Raw genomic sequence first — 20,356 nt, forward strand, 5'->3', positions numbered from 1 at the left:
TTCCAGGATGACCAGGGTGGAATAGATTTAACACAATCAAGCTCCAATGTGTATGATATGGTGACCCCCTAAGGAATTAAAAATACTTGATTCATTCAAATAAAACACTATTGGTTGAAATGCAAAACATGTGTACTTTCTCAAGAAACAATTTTTCTTACTAAATCGTAGAAATTAGAAATTTATGATTACAAGCAAATGGCCCTGTGTTTTGAGGCCATAGTTTGTTGAAAAATGTGTACAAGAAACAAATGCATCTTTCAAGGTGTTGGTTTTGATATATTAGATTTGGCTCCTTGGAGTGGATGGTGGTCAGGAGCTGCAGTACCCAATTTGTTAGCCTAGAGGGCATTAGAGGCCTCACAAGAGAAAACCCCACGAAAGCAGATGTTTTATCAATTTTGGGGGTGTTTTTTTGGGTGTGTCGTGCCGCTTAACCTAGCTTAAGATACTCGTAAAGGTACATTTTTGTACATTTTGGTGGAAATTGGTTTAGCCATTGCAGAGTTTGTAAGTCACATACAGACACACAAAAACACACACACTAATCGGGATTTATAAATTAGTTTGAATATATTTACATAGATTAGACAGGTTTACATTATATTGAGTAGTAGTTCTGTTGAGCTATTTTGTTATAATAAAACAAAGTACAACAGAAAACAAATAAAAGGAAAAAAACAGAATATATCCTAGTTCAGAAGAGCATGCCTACAAGAATAAAAGCGACAAAAAATATGTGGCCCGGTATTTAATGAGACATTGGTGTGGTTTCAAAGAACAATTTTTGCGTGCGGTGGAATTTTACCTAGCGACCTTAGATTTAGCCGCGGGCAGGATACGGTGACTCATTGAAATTTAAAAGTGTTCCGGCAAAGGACCAGACACAATACGTAAATGCTTCACTTAAATACCAAACCATAAGTAAATGGGACCTCGGTTATTGCGGTCAATGGGGACCAAAACCACCCGCGATAAGTGAAAATCCGCGAAGTAGTGGCGCACCTTAAAAAAAAAAAAAAAAAAAAATGTTTTTTTAAAAAATTATTATTATTATTTTTTAGACCCGGTTAATGGGGACCAAAACCACCCGCGAAAAGTGAAAATCTACGAAGTAGCGACACCCCTTCAAAAATGCTTAAAAAATATGTATATATTATTATTTTTTTTTTTTTTCCATTATTCTATTTTATTATTATTTTTTAGACCTGCGAAGCTCTGAACCCGCGAACATGGAACCACTAAGTAGCGATGCTCCTTCAAAAATACTTAAAAAAATATGAAAAAATATTTTATTTTATTATTATTATTTTTTAGGCCCACGAAGCTCTGAATCCGCTAACGTCGAAACGCAAAGTAGCGAGGTCCCACTGTAACTCATATAATTATGACTATGTATGCAGTGACATTTTACAGTTTTCCAACACCAAGGCAATACGTGTCTTTATTGAGGCATCTGGTGCTTGTCATTTAGGTTTTTTGTACTGTTCCCTTGTCAAGCGACTCATTTTGTTTACAGGGCCGCAGGCTATAGATCACCGCTAGCCAATATCGTTTTAGTTAGCTGATTCGTGTAAATAAAGTTCACTTTGTCATTCAGTGTCACTCGTCTTTCACAGCTTGTCATAAAGGTAAACGTTGCTGAGTTTCGTGATTCAGAGTCCTGACTCCTGATAAATTCAAATTTTTCTCTTGCAATCTTTTACTCACCTTTTATTAGCTTCTCCTGCTCGCCTCTAGAGTTAGCCGCATACAGCAGCTTTGAAAAACTGCAGCTATTCGCTCTTTTCAGCCGTTTTGGGTATATCCAGTTCAATCAGTCTTTTGTCGGGCTGACACCAGTTTTTATGTTCTGTTTCCCCCTGGAATTCAGCCATGCTCACACAAAACAATATGGAGTTTACGGATTTTAATATGTGGTATATTTTCGGTATCCATACTGTCTTCTTCTAATGCACATGCTCCAACTTTTTTTCAAATCTTCAACAACCTTTAGGTATAAATGATTACAAACTGTCACTTTAAGTAACGTAAAGTGTTTAAAAATGTGTTGAAAAATATTTGTGATTAAAATATTTGACTCGCCCGACATTGCTGATGAGACCATGCAACATTATGTTTGTTCAAGATTTAAAGTTTTGATGTTTTTGCATTGCTAGAATCATGTATTAAAATTCATATAATTAATGTATGACATTTTGGCTAACGTTTGTCTGTTGATATTGTTGGCGGAAAAAAAAAAACTTTCTCAAAGAGCTGCATCTCAACTGAAGTCACTTCTTGATCTATTACTCCTATGGATATTTTTCTCGTAGGGCTTTTGAAGTCTTTACCTCCAAAAACAAATTTTAATATGTCCAAATCAATCATTTTCACCTTTTAAGATAATTAAAATCCTCTTTTTGAATTCCAAACGTTGTCCTCGGAACTTGGACACTGCAAGCCCTTTCGGAAATGACTCTCTCAAGGTCTAATGCGCCCTGTGGGGGGTTAGTATATTTTTGCACTGTTTGTCATCCGCACTTTGTGGAGGAAACGACGGGGGATGGGGATGTGCTGTGATTTAGCGACAACAGCAACGTCAGCGGTGCCGTGTAAACAGTGAGTAACGGTGACTCTGCTTTACCACTGTGAAGCCACTCGAGATTTCTCCTTTCTACTTACGATTGCGCTTCAGTTTGGTCGAAGTAATAGGTTAATCTGAGTTGGTCATGAATATATCTGGCTTGGAGATTAAATATATCACATGCAAATGTTCTCTGTGATATTTCAATTTTAGCATGTGTGAAGCCGAAGCAACACTGGTGATGAGAAGGTTCGGTCAAAAATATATAATATAGGGCAGTGTTTTAACTCCAGTTTACGGTCACAGTGTTACACGTGTAGCGAATATGAGTGGTAAATAAATTATTCTGACAAACAATTTATTGACCAATTGGATTAAAGAGCCGAGTTTATACTTTTCAAAACTCGTCTCGCCTTTTTGGAGCACCATATACGTTTTTAGATCATTATGTCAGGAAAACGGATGAAAAACCTGTGTGGTTATTCTGAACGGTGGCTGCAAACTTTAGGAGAATGTATTTTACTGTTTTGATTGTTCTATATAGTTTAATAAAAACACACACACTCTTGGATTTATGGACTTTTCTCTTACTAATTACCTACTGAAGAAGATTGAATAGAACACAAAACAATAATAACAAAATGAAACAAAACTAAATTAGAAGTTGAGAACTTAAACTGGCACCATTTGGATGGACAACAACATTGGCTAGAGTTCCCCTTTTACATCACACCAATACCAATGTTCTGCAAAGTCTGCGTCAATGAAGATGACGGCCCAGTCTTTATGTCCTTGGTTGTAGAGCGATGAGGAATCCTGGTAGGCTCGAGAGCCAGTAGGAGTAGGACCACAGGATGCAGAGTGTTGAAGGAGAGGTTGACTGGTGGTGGCTTGAGACTTCTCTGAGGTCGCTGGCTTTGTCCTACCGGTTTTGCCGCTATTTTGATCAAGCTTGGCTGCTGACTTGGCAATGTTCTCGGGCTGCTTGTTGAGCTGAGACTTGGTCAGGACCGGCCAGGATTTTGATCCAGTTTTCTTGTTAGGATATGCCCTATTTCCTTGTTGCTGGCCAAATTCAGACTGCCTTTGCGAGGTGAGACGTGTACCATCTCTGGGTTCCAGTATCCTGGGAGGATCCCTTGTGGTGGAGTTGGCAACCTTTGATGCGCAAATGCAGATAATGCGCCCGTCCCCAACCTCACATTCCAGCATTATCAGTCAGATAACATATCTATGTGATTAAAACACAATATTCATTTCACATGTTTTGACATTGTTTGATCATTTTCTGACAATGCAAAGCGGAATTCTGACCAAACATTGAATACTCTACACACAAACAGAACCCGTTTTAGTTGTACGTCTCGCCGGAAGCTTATCAAACAATATACAGTATGTTCACTATTGAAACACTACACGGGAAAAAAAAATCTCACAGAAAAAATGGGAAACACTCAAAAATGACAGCCAAGCATCCAGAGCAATTTGATTGGGGTAGCGATAGGGGTGGGCGGATCTCTGCACACATAGTGCGCCCCCCCTTTCTCTCTCACCCAGCCCCCTTTGTGTGGAAGCTAAATACATCTGTATACTTGTCATTTGCAGTATTTTATGACATTTTGACAAGAATTCTGCCCACATCTTGTTTTGAAACAATTATTGATTAGATAAATGATGGTCAAAATGAGCCTCAACGATAGTTAGCAACTGCGTGTGGGAGACAAATTTTAAGTAGAATATTTGTTGATGTAGAACACAGGCTCTGGCATTATTATTAGTATATATAGATAAGGTTTTTATCAGGGTCCCCAAGCTTTTTGAAGCCGACAGGTACTTTTTGTTACTGATTAGCTTAAGGGCTAAAAGTTTCATACACATTTTTAAAATAACAACTTGTGTTATTACCATGTTTTTACCAGGTTGTTATTCATAAAAGTAAAATAGACCCAGTCTACAATTAAAACATAATGCCTTTTAGATATCAAATATCCTAGAAAATAACAATGACCCATCAGCAGTGAGCCATTTCCAGGACCTATCTGCAGGTGTTCTTAGGGGTCTACCTTGGTCATTATGGTTCTTATTAACTGTTAAAGACATCGCTATGTTATTTGATTTTTTTTTTCTAATAGTTTTACTATTACTATTTAATTTTATTTCAGCAACTTTATCACAACGTTCTCAATATATTAGTCTTTCCTTCTCCGAAATGGCAATCACTGGTGTTTTCCAAATTTTCCTCGAGACTCCCCCAAAAATATTTGGTGTATGTAATCAGAAGATTTAAAAAAGTAAATTATTTTACAGTACTTTCTTTTTTGGCACAAAACATGTCAAGTCTGAGTCAAGTCAAACCATTTTGTATGGCTCTTAATCACAGTTCTGCACAGGTCACAATTGCACCACCCCCTGATCTAAAACAGACATACATATATATAAATATATTTTAAAAAATTAAAATGTTAACTATTGAGATTAAATAAGCCATAATAGCCATATATTTGTTTGTTTTAGTTTTTATTTAAAAGAGAACCATACCATATATTCTAGGACTAAATTCAGCAAAACGGCGAAACCTGAGCTCCAGACAAAAGCTCATTCTTCAGTGTATTTTATTTCTCTGTGTGACGTTAGATGATCTGATAAAATTGATGAAAAAACAATAATAATGTCAAAGTCTGTGTCCCTTATTAACAAATCTATCACTTTAAACTTCTCTCCCTCTTGTAATTTCCTAAGATTGTTGAGGCTTATTTTGATTTTTTTCCCATAAAGAATGGTTTCAAAACAGTACAAGCAGAGTTCTTTTTTAAAAATGACACAAGAAACCGCAAACGAAAAGTTTATGAATTTCCTTTCAGCGCAGTGGGCCCGTGTGAGAGAGAGTCAAGCGTGCTGTTTTGCATAGCTCCGCCCAGCTCTACTGCTCCCAATCAAATCTCTCTGTGTGGTTGGCTAGCGACTGTGGATGATTACAGTTTGCTGTGTGAGTTTTTAGGGGCGGCAGTGACTCAGGAGGTAGAGCGCTCGTGTTGGGATCAAGAGATCGCAGTTCGAATCCCGGCTCCTCTGTTACATGTCAAAGTGTCCTTGGGTAAGACACTGAACCCCTAAAATCCCCAAAGAGCAGGTTAGCGCCTTACATGGCTGCATGGCCGCTATTGGGAAATGTGAAGCACACTGTAAAGGTCTTTGGGAAGTCTTGACTAGAAAAGCGCTATATAAATGCACATCATTTCATTTAACCAGCTCGGTGTTCTAGACGGTAGGGCGCCCGCTCTGAGACTGGGAGGTCGCTGGTTCAAGCCTCGGCCGAGTCATGCCTAACATACAGACTTACAACATTGGTACTCATTGCCTCCCTGCTTGGCGCTTGGCATTAAAGGTTGGAATTGGGGGGTTTGGTCACCTAATGACTACCAACACAGCAGTTGGGTCTAAAATGTTTGGCTGCGGCTGCATCGGCTCACTACAGTTTAACTGTATAGGTCAGGTGTATCGACATTTCGTTCTGTGTGCATGGTTACAGAGAATCACAATAAAAGTAAATTCTTCTTCTTCTTCTTTTTATTATAAAGTTTCGCAACAATGTTGGTCCTTGTTTTAAAGGACCTGTCGTATTTTTTATTTTTTACAAGTCTCCCCAGGGTATAAGTCACGGCAACCAAAGAGTGCGAATTTAAAAAGGCAAAAACATGTATAAGTCACACTCGGAGTATAGGTCAAAATTTTGGTTGACATTTGTCTAATAAAATCCACCTTAAAGGCAATTTGAAATAAAAATAAAATAGAGATCTTAGGCACGCTCGTCAGTAATGACTTAACAGTAAGAGTCATTCAGATAACTCTAGCATAAAAAATATGCTTACCAAACTATCGGCTTCACTCCAAATCACTAAATCCAATCAAATATTCATCCTCGATGTGACTTTTACCGGTTAACTACTCCAACTTGTGACGATAAGTCGCTTCCTTCTTCCAGGTTGAAAAATGTTCATCAACAATAGGGCAGGGTTACAATTATCAACACAGGTCTAGCAGTTTAGTGTGAAAATAACATGTGAAGTGATATACAGTAGCGGTTATAATATTTGAAAAGTAAATGATATAATAATGTGTTAATAGTTTCAAATATAAGTCTGACTAGAGTATAAGTTGCACCGCTGCCCAAACCATGAAAAAAACTGCAACCGATAGTCCATAAAATACGGTAATTATTGCACACTCACTGTAAAGCTCACAATGTTGTTTCATGTCTCAAATACCACTGTGTTTGTAAGCTATATGATATAATTAACTGAAATTGCTTATCAATGATTATTTTTAAAAGAAAATCTTTTTCAGGGTTGCCGTAACTTTTTTTTATATGACTTTGATTGGCAACATACTGTACACTAATCTAAAATCTTTGTCAGTTGCAAATAAATAATAGACTACTGGTGATTATCTGATTGTTCAAATGTGTGTCCCAATAACCTTAATATTGTTTAAATTGCATAGAAATGTATAAGTCGAGATATTTTGTTATGGTGCCTGATGTGGATTTCCACCTGGTATTTTTTACCGAGCGTAAATGGTCTAAGACGCATCTGTTTATTTATTTATATTTTGTTTGAATCAAATGACATGTGCATGGCCCCATAGCTTTAGCCAGAGCCATGGGTAATACCCTAAAATTGTCCTCACCTTTCATCAGAATGCAGCTTTCATCATTTTGCGCGGTGACTGCGGAGCACGTACCCCGTCTCATAGGCTCTTAAAGCTGTGTCTATTCCACGTGAAAGGCGAGGAGAAAGTCTGGGATCTTAAAATTCCCTCCAGACTGGCTTATGTCATCACAGACGCTCCCTCTGCAATTTTTTTAAAATGACGCTCGCAGAAAAGCAGCTTCAAGATTCTCCCCACTTGGCACCCCGCGGGAAAGAAAGAGTGCAGGATGTGCGGCATATTTTGCAGGATTAAATTAGCAGCTTGGCTCTCTGGTGATGCGCCAGTAGTTCTTTGCGGGAAGTCATCCAGCAGGTTTACAAGGAAAAGTGCACCGCTGCTTTAATGAATTCCACTGGAAACGGAGGCTAATTGAATCGCCTGCTAAAAGGAATGAAAAACTTTGTTGACAGTCCAACGAAAAAGACGCTTTGGGGATGAACATAAAGTACGCAACTGCAATAGATGCAACGGATCAAATATCCAACGCCTGGTGACTAGCCAGCAGCACTTATTTTTCTTTTTAAATTAGACCCCGCCTGGCAAACCACCTGATGAGAAATTTGAAAAGGAGACTCCAATACCTACTTGGGAATAGGCCCAAATGAGTTGGGATTGAAAAAGGTTATCCTTTAATATCAGTTTCAGTCATCGGCAGGATGCATGAAAAGGAAACATGTTCAAAAACTGGATGTTTATTTTGGGTAAAACGTTGCTGGTGGGATCAAGATTTGGTAAAACTTATTTGTAGCAATGCAACATATTTATACTGTGCCAGAATACAAGCCACTACTTTTTGGCCACATTTCAAACACTGCGCCTTTAAAAACGATGCGGCTACTTCTTTTTGAATGAGGCCAGCTGCTGTTTTGCACAATGCATGCGTTTTAAGTCTTAAACCTAGCGGTGACGTCTGGAAATAATTGTGACATCCTTCGAGATGAATTAGTCAATGTTTTTGCCAACATTTCATGTAATACAAAATTGGTGGTTTGACAATACTTATTAGTGGTCAGGTATGTCCTCGCCTGATACATTTTTGCACAAGTACCCTAATATACTACCATAATTTGCTACCAAAGCAGGTCTTTCATGTACAAGGCATACCCACATTTTGAGTTCGTTTTAAGTCTAATAAACCTGTGTTGTGCACGAATACATTTAAAAGTAGTTTTAATGGCAAAATTGAGTTTCATTCTTAAATTTGCCATTTTAAATTAGGTGCACTCTGTCGTTCATAATTCATGGTAATTATTTTTTGGTGAATTTTATTATTATTATTATTAATCAAAAAATGTTATGATTAAACAATTGAAGTTTTTGCTATATACATGTCTTTTGTGTGTGTTGCTCATGATTTATCTGCAACAAATGATGGCTAGAAATACAGTTTTAGATATTTTATGTATTTGTTCTTACGCTGGCAATGTTAAGCTAGGAGTAGTCACAGTAAATTGGATCTGAGTGTCAAGCCCTGTAGTGTTTTTTTCAGACCACACAATTATGTCACAGATTTAGAGCAAGTTTTGTTCACATTTCTATATTAACAGCGTGAAATTGAGCTCATGAAGCAAATTGTACCCGTTTACCTATGATAGATTTGTCGTTTAATAGACACTCAAGTCAAAATAACGAACTGGAATCCAATCTCTTTTGCAGGTCCCAAATATTAAAAGACAGAATACGCTTATCATACTTTTTTAAGGAGATTGTATAAACCATACTACCTTAGTTAGAAGCCGCGACCCAAATCAAGAAAAAAAAAGGTTTCAACTCGCAGGTGAAGGGCATAATTGCTATATTGTGTTCAGAGTGTAATTGACCCTCAGTTCATTTTATTTCTTTGCATTATCTTTGCCAAGGCAAATACTCTCGAACCACTGAAAACTGGTCCACGACCCACTTTTGGGTCCCAACCCACCAGTTGAGAAACACTAAGGTAATACAATAATGTGTCTAAATAAACCCATGTGTTTTTGCTGTCCGAGACCTGGTCATGTCCCTAATACCATACCTTTAATAAAGACTAATGTCGTTCCTAATGTTGGCCTGCTCTTAATTAGAATGATTTACAACCTTGCCAATTGTCCGTAGACCACCGATACCGTATTCCAATTTATTCCGGGCAAATCACGCATAAACAATTAGAAGTGCCAGACTTCGTAAATGGAACCTTTCCCCTGGTGTCGTCTCCTGATGTGTGAACATGTAATGAAACGCTCCTTGCTTCCTCAAACATGGCTCGGCTGAGAGAAGGTTATGCCAGATTCAGCTCGGCCCAAATCGATCTCCTAATGGGTTTCAGCTAATTGCTTGACCTATGGCTGTGGAATGAAGGTGACAGTATAAACAAAAAAACAAACAAAAAAAAGAAAATCCCAAGTGGCATCAACTCTAAGGAGTCATTTTTTTTTTTCCTAGAAATAGCATTACAAATGACACCATTCCCCACTGATATTAAGGGAATAACTTATGGGCGTTTGGTGCTTATATTAGGTAGAGAATCCCAATTAGAACTTTGGGATCAAGTGGGAGCCATTTGTTTGTTCCTGCCTTGTGTGGTGCAATGCTCAGAACGGTGATACATAACGTCCTCCAAAGTATGCCAAACCGTTTAAGAAGTCGATTGCAGTATTTTGTGACATTTTTACACTATAACTTGGCATGCATGGTGTTTTGAAACCATTATTTTGGACAAAAATAATGATTTCAAAACACCACTCTTAAGTATCTGCGGGATGGAGACCAATTTTAAGTGGTACACTATATTTACCGTTAAATTCTGACTAGAGCGCACTTGATTATATGCCGCACCCAGTACACTAAAGGAAAAACATTTTGTAGATACATAAGATGCACCTGACTATAAGCTGCATGTGCCCACATTGAAACATGAGATATTTTGAAAGAAAAACAGTAGACAGAAAGAGTTAAAATATTTGTCTGTACAATGTCACGAGTCCCAAAAATATGTCATGCCACAAATCATTGGAAAGCTTAAACTCTTGGGATTCTAGATACATAATCAAAACATAATCATCAGAGAAACATCACGATCAGTCTGAAACAAGATTCCTGAAAACAATAAAGCCGGTGTAACTCACCGTTACATCACCTGGCTGTCTTCAACTTCTTTCAATGTCCACGAAAATGGCTTTGTTACATCATGGACAATCCATAGAATCCAACCGTGTAAAATATTTATTCCATAACACACGATAATACCTACGGATAGATAGGAATCAGCCTCAAATATGTCTACCTCGTTGGATGTTGCTTCTTGTAATCAGTTCGTTTCACCACATTATTTCTGATTAAAAAAACAGACTTGTAAAATTATTCCCAATATGGTAGTTAGGCCTCTTTTTTAAACTTGCATCTTCCTTGACACATATATGCATCATGTCTCACTTTTACCTTTTCTGCTCTGAAAAAAATGCATAAATTAGCCTCATAATTGCATAAGCCGCAGTGTTGAAAGCCTTGGAAAAAAGTCGCACCTTATAGTCCCAATTTTATGGTTTATTGATAAGGGACACAAGCTCTGGCATTTTTATTTTTTCATAGATTTTACCACATCATCTTACGTCACACAGTGAAATAAAATGTGCTGCGGAATTAGCTTTTGTCTGGAGAATGGGTTTTGCAATCTTCTTTTATTTTGTCTTAAAATAATTGTTGTGGGCAGCACGGCGGCGCAGTGGTTAGCGCACGTGCGGCACAGTTCTTGGGAACATTCTGCGTGGGTTCAAATCCAGCTCCAGACTTCCTGTGCGGAGTTTGTATGTTCTCCCTGTGCTTGCGTGGGTTTCCTCCGGGCACTCCGGTTTCCTCCCACATTCCAAAACCATGCGTCCAAATTGGTCCTTTAAAATTCTACAAAAACATAAAAATACTGTTAAAAACTATTAAAGAGCAAAAGTCAAGAGGGTTAAACAAAAGAAAAATCCTCAATATAACAAACAAGCCCTTTTGGCTCTTTTGCCATATTGACAACGGATTTACAGGTTTTTGTTGAGGAAAGGTAACCTGTTTACATTTGTTTGCAGCTCGTTGCTCTCTGTAGGGTGAACGTTTTTAATATGTTTATTTGAATTTGCCACTGTCACGGACCACCAAAACAAATTACACCTAGCAATGTCCTTTTCAGTTGTTGGGAGAAAAATGTCCACACTGGACACGTACCAGTAGATTTGGCCCTCTTTTCCCTTGTTGGCGAGAAAATTAAAAATATCCTTAAAAAAGGAAAATAATTCGATATTATCCTACATCGATTGTTTTATCTTTTCACAAAGTAATAAAGGGATTTATTATAAAAGGAAATCATGCTGGTAATTATGTCATCAAATTATCCGATTGGGTGACACTCCTGTCAATGATTATTATTATTTTATTTTATTTTTTCAGATTTGATGTAGCCCAAATAAGAGATGTTTCAAAATTCTTAAAGATGAAAAATGTGAAGAAATAGTACATTTTTTTTGCATAAAATCAATAAATTGTTCAGCTGTGACTTCATCGGAGGAACAACAGCACCCTAGCAAACCATATGCCATGTCGTTTTACGTTTTAACTGGTAAAAGAGGAGATGTGCAATAGTCACATTCTATTTCCGAGCCATATTTACTCATGTAAAGAGCAACTTATGGCTCGCGAGCCATAGGTTCCCAACCCCTGCTCAAAGGAAAAGATGGAAGCTATTACAAATCCACTGGAGAGAAACTAAAAGATGGGTCAAGTCAGAGCAGGCTTGAAAGATGTCGCTGGAGGTTTTGTTCGTTTTGGCTGGTCCCCCTGTCTGTCGGGATCAGTGAAGCTTTCCCGAGAGACTCGTGCTGCCAAGTGACATCAAAACAGATGAGCAGACCCCAAGAAGCTCGAGAGTCAAAGCAACATAAAGCCAGTGCCGGGATAAAGAACAGCTCGCCTTTTTCTCTAGCAACTGTAGTTTGTGCTTTAATGGTTTGAAAGGACCAGTGCCCGTCCTCCAACCCCGTCGTCTGATATTCAGAATCCAATTAGTAAATGTGTTGAGAGGGTGGGGGACAGGGGGCTTTGTGACAGCAGGCCATTTGTAAGAACTGCTATCAAGGAGGAACACTGACTGTAGTCATAATTTATTAATGAGGGCTCGAAATCTACAAACAGCAAATGTCGTTTTTAGGCCTAGCCTCAGAGAAAAAAAATAAGAGGATGTTTTCAAAGTTTTGAAATTAAATGAACTCAGTTTGGCTTCAAGAATAGAACAACAGTCGATATTGCGACCCAAGCATTGGGTTCAGCATTCTGATTGGCTAAACAGTTGCCCCGCCCCTTTTCTTCTTGTCTGCCTGAGGGTCAATGAAAATGCAGTGTGAGCTGTACACATATGTAAGACACTTTGACGAACCACATTATGTATGCCAAAATCTTTTTCATTTTTAAGTTTCTCTACAAGCCTTCTTTTCAACAAAACTCCACAAAAGAAGCAGAAGGCAGAAGAAGAAGCTTTCCATCGCCAACAACCTGGACTTTGTGACCCAAAAAACTTGAAGCCACACACGGGTCTTTGGCGGTCATTAGTAGCTCCCTGGCACTTTTTCAAAAATATTTGATAATGGAAAAATATATGGTTTTTGTGTTAGGACAACAACGCTCAAACATTCTAAATGTTTTTCCATTAATATAGACGGATATAGTATGTTTCCTTTCCTATAAAGCTTATGTAAGGCTCTTAATTTTTTGCGGCTGTGGACATTTTTTAGGTGGTCCAATATAGCTCTTTCAACATTTTGTGTTGCAGACCGGAAAGTAAATGCAGTTTTCCATGATGCCGGCAAAGTATCATTTCAAGTAAAGTAAATTGTGTCCATAATCAATAGGATTGTGCAATATTGAGGTAAGATAATTTTTAAACATAATTTGACTATAGGAGGAACTTTTTAGAACACAACCCCAGTAAACAAAAACAATGTATTATTTTCATGTATATATTTTCTAATTATAATTTTTTTCCCTGTAGATTCCAGTGAATGACATTTGGGGTATTATTGTTCATATTTTTCTATATTTATTCAACATTTTAAAATATATGCCCACAATAAATGGAAAATAGATTAAATTATCTGATACAGCTCATGATTACTTACTTTTTTAAATATAATTCTCAAAATGAAGAAATAATATACCAGGAAAAATCTATTAACGTCTTGCCATGTTGAGCCGGAAGAAATCTGCTCTCTGAAGAAAGGACAGTGGCAAATTGAAGTGGACGTAGTGTGAATAAAGTCTAAGTTAGGTAACAATAATCAGAGTGTGGCCTCCACCCAGTTCCGAAATCTAATCAACATGTTTCTACAGAGACCCGCCAGAGAATCAATAACTAAGAGATGGAAGGGGAAACCAGTGCCAGACCTCACTACGCCTCCTTCAGTTCAGTGACTCCCTTTCGCATCTCAAAGTGCTTTTACGAGACAAGATGGACCACTGCGAGCTTGTTCGGGGCCCTTGTAAATGATCCCTTTATTAAATTAGCACTTAAAAAAAAGATACTGGAGGGCAGTTTGTTTGTTTTGCCTCGTCAAAATGAAAGTTACGGCGCGGAATGAATCCTGACTCCCAGACGCCAAAATTTACAGTGGAGGGATTGATTTGCGTGAAGGAAACACAGAAGAGTAAATTGTGGCATTTACAGGTCCTTTTTTATTGATTGAAGCTGTTAGAAAGCCATAAAAAATGAGAATACACCTGTGTGAAAAGGCATTGTTTGCACATTGCGCCCGATTATAAGTAATTGATTAATCGACGATTAATCAATCAAACAATTCATCACAGTGAGGTTCGTGTCTGGTAATCACCGATATATTTACAAATAAATGGGTAGCCTTGTAAACGCTGCATGGGTCGAAAATAAAAACAGGCACACATTGCAAACAATCGTTGGGTATACAATCAAACGACTTCATTAGATATATCTAATTATTCATGTATTTGTTTTTTCTTTTTTTAACTTATTTTTTTTACCATAAATGATAAGTTATATGGACTCAAACAATCATGAACGTGTAATATATCTTACTTGATATCAAGTGTGTGCTGCAAAAGTTATAAAATGCACCTTTCTATGAGCTGAGTATCTAGAGCATCACATTTATCTGCGTGATTGAACTTTCAGAATGATGACAGGCTATTCCATGTGAGAAATTACCAAGAAACTAGTGTATAATACTCCTTCAGAGAACAGCACAAACAGGCTATAACCAAAGTAGAAAGAGAAATGTAAGTCGCAACCTAGCAAGAGAACAAGTACATTGCAGTCTCGTGTTTAAGGAATAAACGCCTTACGGCTCCTCAACTAGTAGCTCTGTTAAATAGTAATCGCAAAACACCAGTGTCAACTTCTCCAGTGAAGAGGCGACTCAGAGACTCAAAGGCGTCTGAATGACCCCAAACTTTGAACATTTGTGTATGTATGTATGTATTCTTTGTAACTAAAATCATAATAAAATTCGGAACTTGAGACAAAGACAAAAAGATAAATTATCCGTCATAACCAATGCATTGGTTCCACCAAAAATCTTTGACTTTAAAGTGTTACAATGTAACGGTTACATGATTTTCTCACAAAAAATTTTCCTGCTTAGCTGAGTTTTCTTTTGTCAAATAAAGGACTTAAAGTTAATGTGACGGCGTTCCAGGCTGTCGAAACCCCGACCTGCTGGCCACGTGACAGATACATTTCCGATAAGGGAAACCATCTCTGAATACTGAGCGTTTTCAGAGCCTTGCCAGCTTTGTTTATGCATGCTCCTATTTCGTTTTTTACTGTCTTACACTCGGCTGCTTTTCAGTCTCCCTATAGTCCCAGACGACAGCAATAAAAAGTAAAATATCAGCAGATTGCAGAAAAGTTTGTAAAAAGAAGTTGGTTGCTGAGTTATGATGTAGAAGGCCAAAAGGGGATCTTTTACGTTTGGCGCAGGTGGCGCCGCCAGATGTCTTATTTAACGATGATAGTTAACTTTTTTTCTTTCAATCTTTTGTAACTATAAGGTGCTACTAAAGGTTTTATTCACCAGACTCATGGTGCTGTGAAAAGTTGGTACTGAATTACATAGCTTTCTAATGTATTTAGCAAACCAGGATTAGCATGTAAATTCCGGTGCTTTTTTGTTCTGTTCATCAAAAAATGATTATATATCATTATCTAGAATTACACATTCTCTCAAGTTTTACTTTGGATTACCCTAAAACCATAGCCAGTGATGTGCGGTGAGATTTGTTCTGGTGAGGCACAGTCTGATTTCCAAATAAATGAACCTACTTTGTATTTATCATTTAACTGGCAGAGCAAGAAAGTAATACGGTGGGACCTCGCTACTTCGCGGTTCGGCGTTCAAAAATGATGCATCTAGGACGCAGGGACGCGGGCAAACAAGAATACTGAGTAATCCTCCGTTATTAATATAAGTCCATGCGAAGAAAACATAATTACTGGATTGCTTGACTTGCTGATACTATACTATACTATTACTGATTCTATTGTTCGAGGTTGAAGTGTGTGCCGAATAAGAATTTTCGCCCTATCGCCCTCTGCCAAGAGGCAAGAGAATTGTGTGCCTCACTCTGCACAAAAGTATGTTACACACTAATTGTATTAAAATTATTCATAATGTCACGATTCAGTGGTTTTCAAAATGATAATCTGATACTTGTAAAGTTGATGAGAAAGAACTGTACCACTGCTAAAATATAACCATCTAATATATATTTGAATGTTATATTTCCATGATAACCGATGAGGCTGTATTCGATGTCCATATCTTAAACGAGAAGGACCTTTTTCACACAACTTCCTGCGGCCCTTATCGTGAAAAAAAATCCTAACTATACAAACCAGCTCTTTTTTTCTTAAACCAAAGACTAAACTAATAATTACACTTCTCGTGAGTCCAATGAATTTCAAAAATAGCACTGATGTACATGGATTCAATGTAAAACTGATAGAAGAATAATTTTGCTCAATTACTTCACCAATTACATTCATTTGTAATTTGTTGTTCCAAATAGTTTTCCCCAGAAGCATAAAAATTGCTAAAGTCATCCCGATCATATCCATTTAATGATATTGTTTAGTCTAATTGTGTATGTGATTTTGTTGAATGAAATGGTGTAATAAAAAAATATATACTATATTTATTTATTTAAAAAAAAAAATCATCAAGTGTTCATGATTATTTCTCTTTTGTGGTGACGGGATGTGATTTATATTACATGTAATCCCTTGTTATAATAACCTCATTACATTATTTGATAAATATAAAAAGTGTTTGGACCGTAAAGGGGATGGGACCAAGAGAAGCTCTGGCTTTTTCCTGTCTGCTTTGTCAATTGTTCTTCAAAGTTGTTGGTTTTGAATTAATTTTAAATTTGTATCTAACGTTGAAGGTTGAAAATAATGAAATGTCAATCAATTAGTCAATTGACTTATCAAAAATCAAAGACTAATTTAAAAATCTAAGTATTGGCCATGTATATAAAACCCTAGTGTGTATTATTTGACCATTAGATGGCACATTGTTGTCTGGTGTGAGCAAAGGCAGGTTCCACAGAGCACAGCGTGGCAACTGAATGCTGAAAAAACATGGCGGAAACCTAAGTGCGGATTCCATCGTGAAAATTTCTCGACCTAGGATTATTTTTTAATAAAAAATAACATTGGTGTGATAGTTTTTGTAATTTTGCCTAGTTTTCAAATCAAAGTTTTTTGATTTTACTGAGTGAGGTTTTTTTTTCCTAGGAGGCTCTAAATATTACACACTGTCCCTTTGAAGACACTGATGTCAAGGAGTTCTCATGGCAATTTGATATCAAATTTCCTATAAAGTCACTATGGCTTACTACTGGGAGCTATTTGCAGAACTGGTCCGTGTGCTTCTTAGCTGTTCTTAATGGGCCACTACATTGGTGACCCATGAGCTAAGGCCTAGAACCAGGTTTCCCATGGATCTTTGAAAAGTCTTAAAATGCATTGAATTCATTATTTTAAAAATAAGGCCTTATGGGCATTAAAAGGTCATGAATCCAATTTTCAAAAGTAAAAAGATTTAGTAACATTTATGAATTGTCTTTATAATTCAACGATTTACTTAACTAGCAACATCTGTCGACCACAATAACGGAACAAAACAGTGATGTGGTTTAATTTTGGCCTTTCAGAGCAGAGGCATGTAGTACCTCTACCCACAATACACATATAAACTTCGGAGAGAGACGTTTATGTCGGACCATGGGAAAGTATAAATTTAATGAGATTTTGGCTGTCCATCGAATGTCTTTCGCCGGAGCTAAAAGCTGTGCCAGGTAATGTGTAAGAGGCACAATGTATTGTGTGCAAGAAATATTTATCTCTTTAGTTATGTTTGCCTCAATTTTGTTTTTTTTCTCAACATGGTCTTAAATTTATATCAAAAGTCAATAAATAAAGTCCTCAAAGATCTTGAATGTAACACAACTTAAGCTGCAAGAATCCTGTAAAACGCGCAGAGAGTCAATACATTCAATAAGAGTCAATATTTTGTCCCCCCCAACAGAGCACCTCAAAGCACCTCTGGACGAATACATGGTCCGGCTGCCCAAAGTGCGCATCCTGCGAAGCAAGAAGAGGGAAGGTCTGATCCGGACCCGCCTGCTGGGCGCTGCTGCCGCCAAGGGAGAGGTCATCACCTTTCTGGACTCGCACTGTGAGGCCAATGTTAACTGGCTGCCTCCACTACTCGGTAAGATGCGTTCAAATAAAAAGCGATAAAAGAAATAGTCAACAAGGAATTTTATTGTCAATTATTGCCGCCAGAGTTCTGCATCTTGACATAAATATAATCTCTTCTGAGAGCCAATAGCATTTATGTCCCGAGCAGCGACATACAAAAATTGCGGTGTCAAGTTTTGGGCATTTTACCCTGGATTCAGCGACTTTAACAACGCACGAATATTTAAAGAGCACATCGGACAGTTGAACGAAACTGAGCCTGACTTGCCACTTTCAAATAACATTCAAGCCCATATGGTTTTAATGGCATGAATTGTACATTTTATACAAGAAAAGCTAGATTATTATATGAATCCTGATTTGCATGTGTATGTGTATGTGCCTTAAAGGTTCAGAAACAGCAGAACTGACTATTGCAAACATTTACACAGTAGTACTTTAGGCCTCTGGGAGTGCCTTAGTTAGGCAAGGCACCCCTGGTAAATACCAACAAAATAATAAACATCTGCTTTTGTGTATAAGCGTCTCTAGAGCTGAATGCAGTCATACTGCACTTTGGCACTCCCTAGTGGTTCCCCAGCGCTTCAACAAAACACGGCCCCAACAACCTCACGCAAGTAGAATGCCCGGCAACGCCAAACACGGCAACGCTGAGCCATTAAGAATGTTTTGCTATGAAGGAGATCTTGACTGTTATTTCAGACTGTGCCTGACAAAAGAATGTAAAATTACATACATGCAGTCAGAAGAACAAACGTCAGTTGTTAAAACGTTAAAAAGACAAGCGTTGGTTGTTAAAACCCTTTGATTTCAGTCTGTTGAGTTCTTATGTTACTCTTTTGTTGTTAACCACTGAATGTACTTCACAAAGTACACATAATATTTGTTTTATTTGCAGTTCTATAGCAGATAATGAGCCTGTTCTTGGTTTACGGGGAGAAAAAATGTTTTCTGGACTATATTTTATAATTTATTTGACTTTTTCTAAAAACAGAGGTTTTTTCTATGTGCTTCTGTCTTTAGTCACCAAGTACTGTGCCTCATTGGTTTTAGATTTGTTTGTCCAAATCTAGAGTGTATTCCATAAAATTTGTATTGTATCAATGTTTCTCGTGTTAATCATAACCACTATGGTGCGGTTTGCGCCCTTCAGACCGCATCGCAGAGAACCGGAAGACGATCGTGTGCCCAATGATCGACGTGATTGACCACGACAATTTTGGCTACGAGACACAAGCGGGCGATGCCATGCGTGGCGCTTTTGACTGGGAAATGTACTACAAACGCATCCCCATCCCTGCCCAGCTGCAGAAGGGCGACCCCAGTGAGCCTTTTGAGTGAGTGGCGCTGGCGTTTTCAGTTTAAGACCCATTTTGTTTAATATTTCCATGCAAAATTGATTAGATTGATTCCATTCCTCCCTATCTCAATGATTAGATGGGTCCAGTCTTCTTTTCCATGGTTGGCACCATTTGTTTCCATTTTACATAACATAATATAATAAATCCTTAGTGATTGAGGAATTCGATCCTCATCAGTCTCTGTGTCAGTCAACCTACTATCACTATGAGGGAATTTGTGAGCTTGACATTGCTCTCCTGCACGGCTTTCAAATCTATTTTTAAATTGTAATTTTGATGACCTTTGCCCTCTTATCAAGGTTCATACAGGTGCTTGAAATCTTTGAATTGCTTGAATTTTAATGTTTTATTTTCAAGGATTGAAAAGTGCTTGAATTTTGGTTTAAGGTTTTGTAAATGCTTGAAACCGCTGTGACTGGGTTTGCCCCTAATGGTGGAAACTGCAGCACCACAGCACTGTTGGTTTTGATGAATGGATGACAAAAGCCAGGTGATATGCAGATGTTTTTCTTTTTGTTTTACAACTCGAACACAAGTGTGATAAATATGCAGGGTTGGACCAGTTGTCTGATTAATCCACATGTGATCAAGTCGAACTGCGTTTACAACAATTAATAACATGTAATGAAACATTGGAACAAGATAAAAACACAGTGATAGTATAGTGGAATTTTCATAAAAATTATTACCAAATACAAAAAGATATTCTTATTTACAGAGTTCCCCTGAGTGCACCGCAAGCATGCAACAGCGCTATGCACTCACAAAATGCCTGAAGGAAAACGTGAGCTCGGTTAATTCACCAAATGTGAAAATTACATAGTAGAAATAAAATACAAAAACAAAGTGATTTACCTGGATCACAAGTGTGACAAACAAGCAGGGTTGGATGAGTTTGTTTTCTCACTAATATGTGCAACAGTTACGTACATTTTAATGATGAGCATGCACACACACAAGCATGCATACTCAAGG

At 37.7% G+C, this 20,356-nt stretch overlaps 1 protein-coding gene across 1 annotated transcript in view; it reads left to right on the forward strand.

Annotated features, from left to right (window-relative positions):
* LOC148349736 (polypeptide N-acetylgalactosaminyltransferase 10-like) overlaps window positions 1-20,356 on the forward strand; it is a 94,598-nt gene that overhangs the window by 51,653 nt on the left and 22,589 nt on the right. The window contains exons 5-6 of the mRNA XM_088320972.1: window positions 17,845-18,030; window positions 19,174-19,357. Of these exons, the coding sequence (XP_088177098.1) occupies window positions 17,845-18,030; window positions 19,174-19,357 (370 nt within the window). The remainder of the gene's footprint in view (window positions 1-17,844; window positions 18,031-19,173; window positions 19,358-20,356) is intronic.

The sequence above is a fragment of the Urocampus carinirostris genome, chromosome 17, assembly GCF_059441175.1.
Source record: "Urocampus carinirostris isolate Australia breed hairy pipefish chromosome 17, RoL_Ucar_1.0, whole genome shotgun sequence".
NCBI classification, from domain to species: domain Eukaryota; kingdom Metazoa; phylum Chordata; class Actinopteri; order Syngnathiformes; family Syngnathidae; genus Urocampus; species Urocampus carinirostris.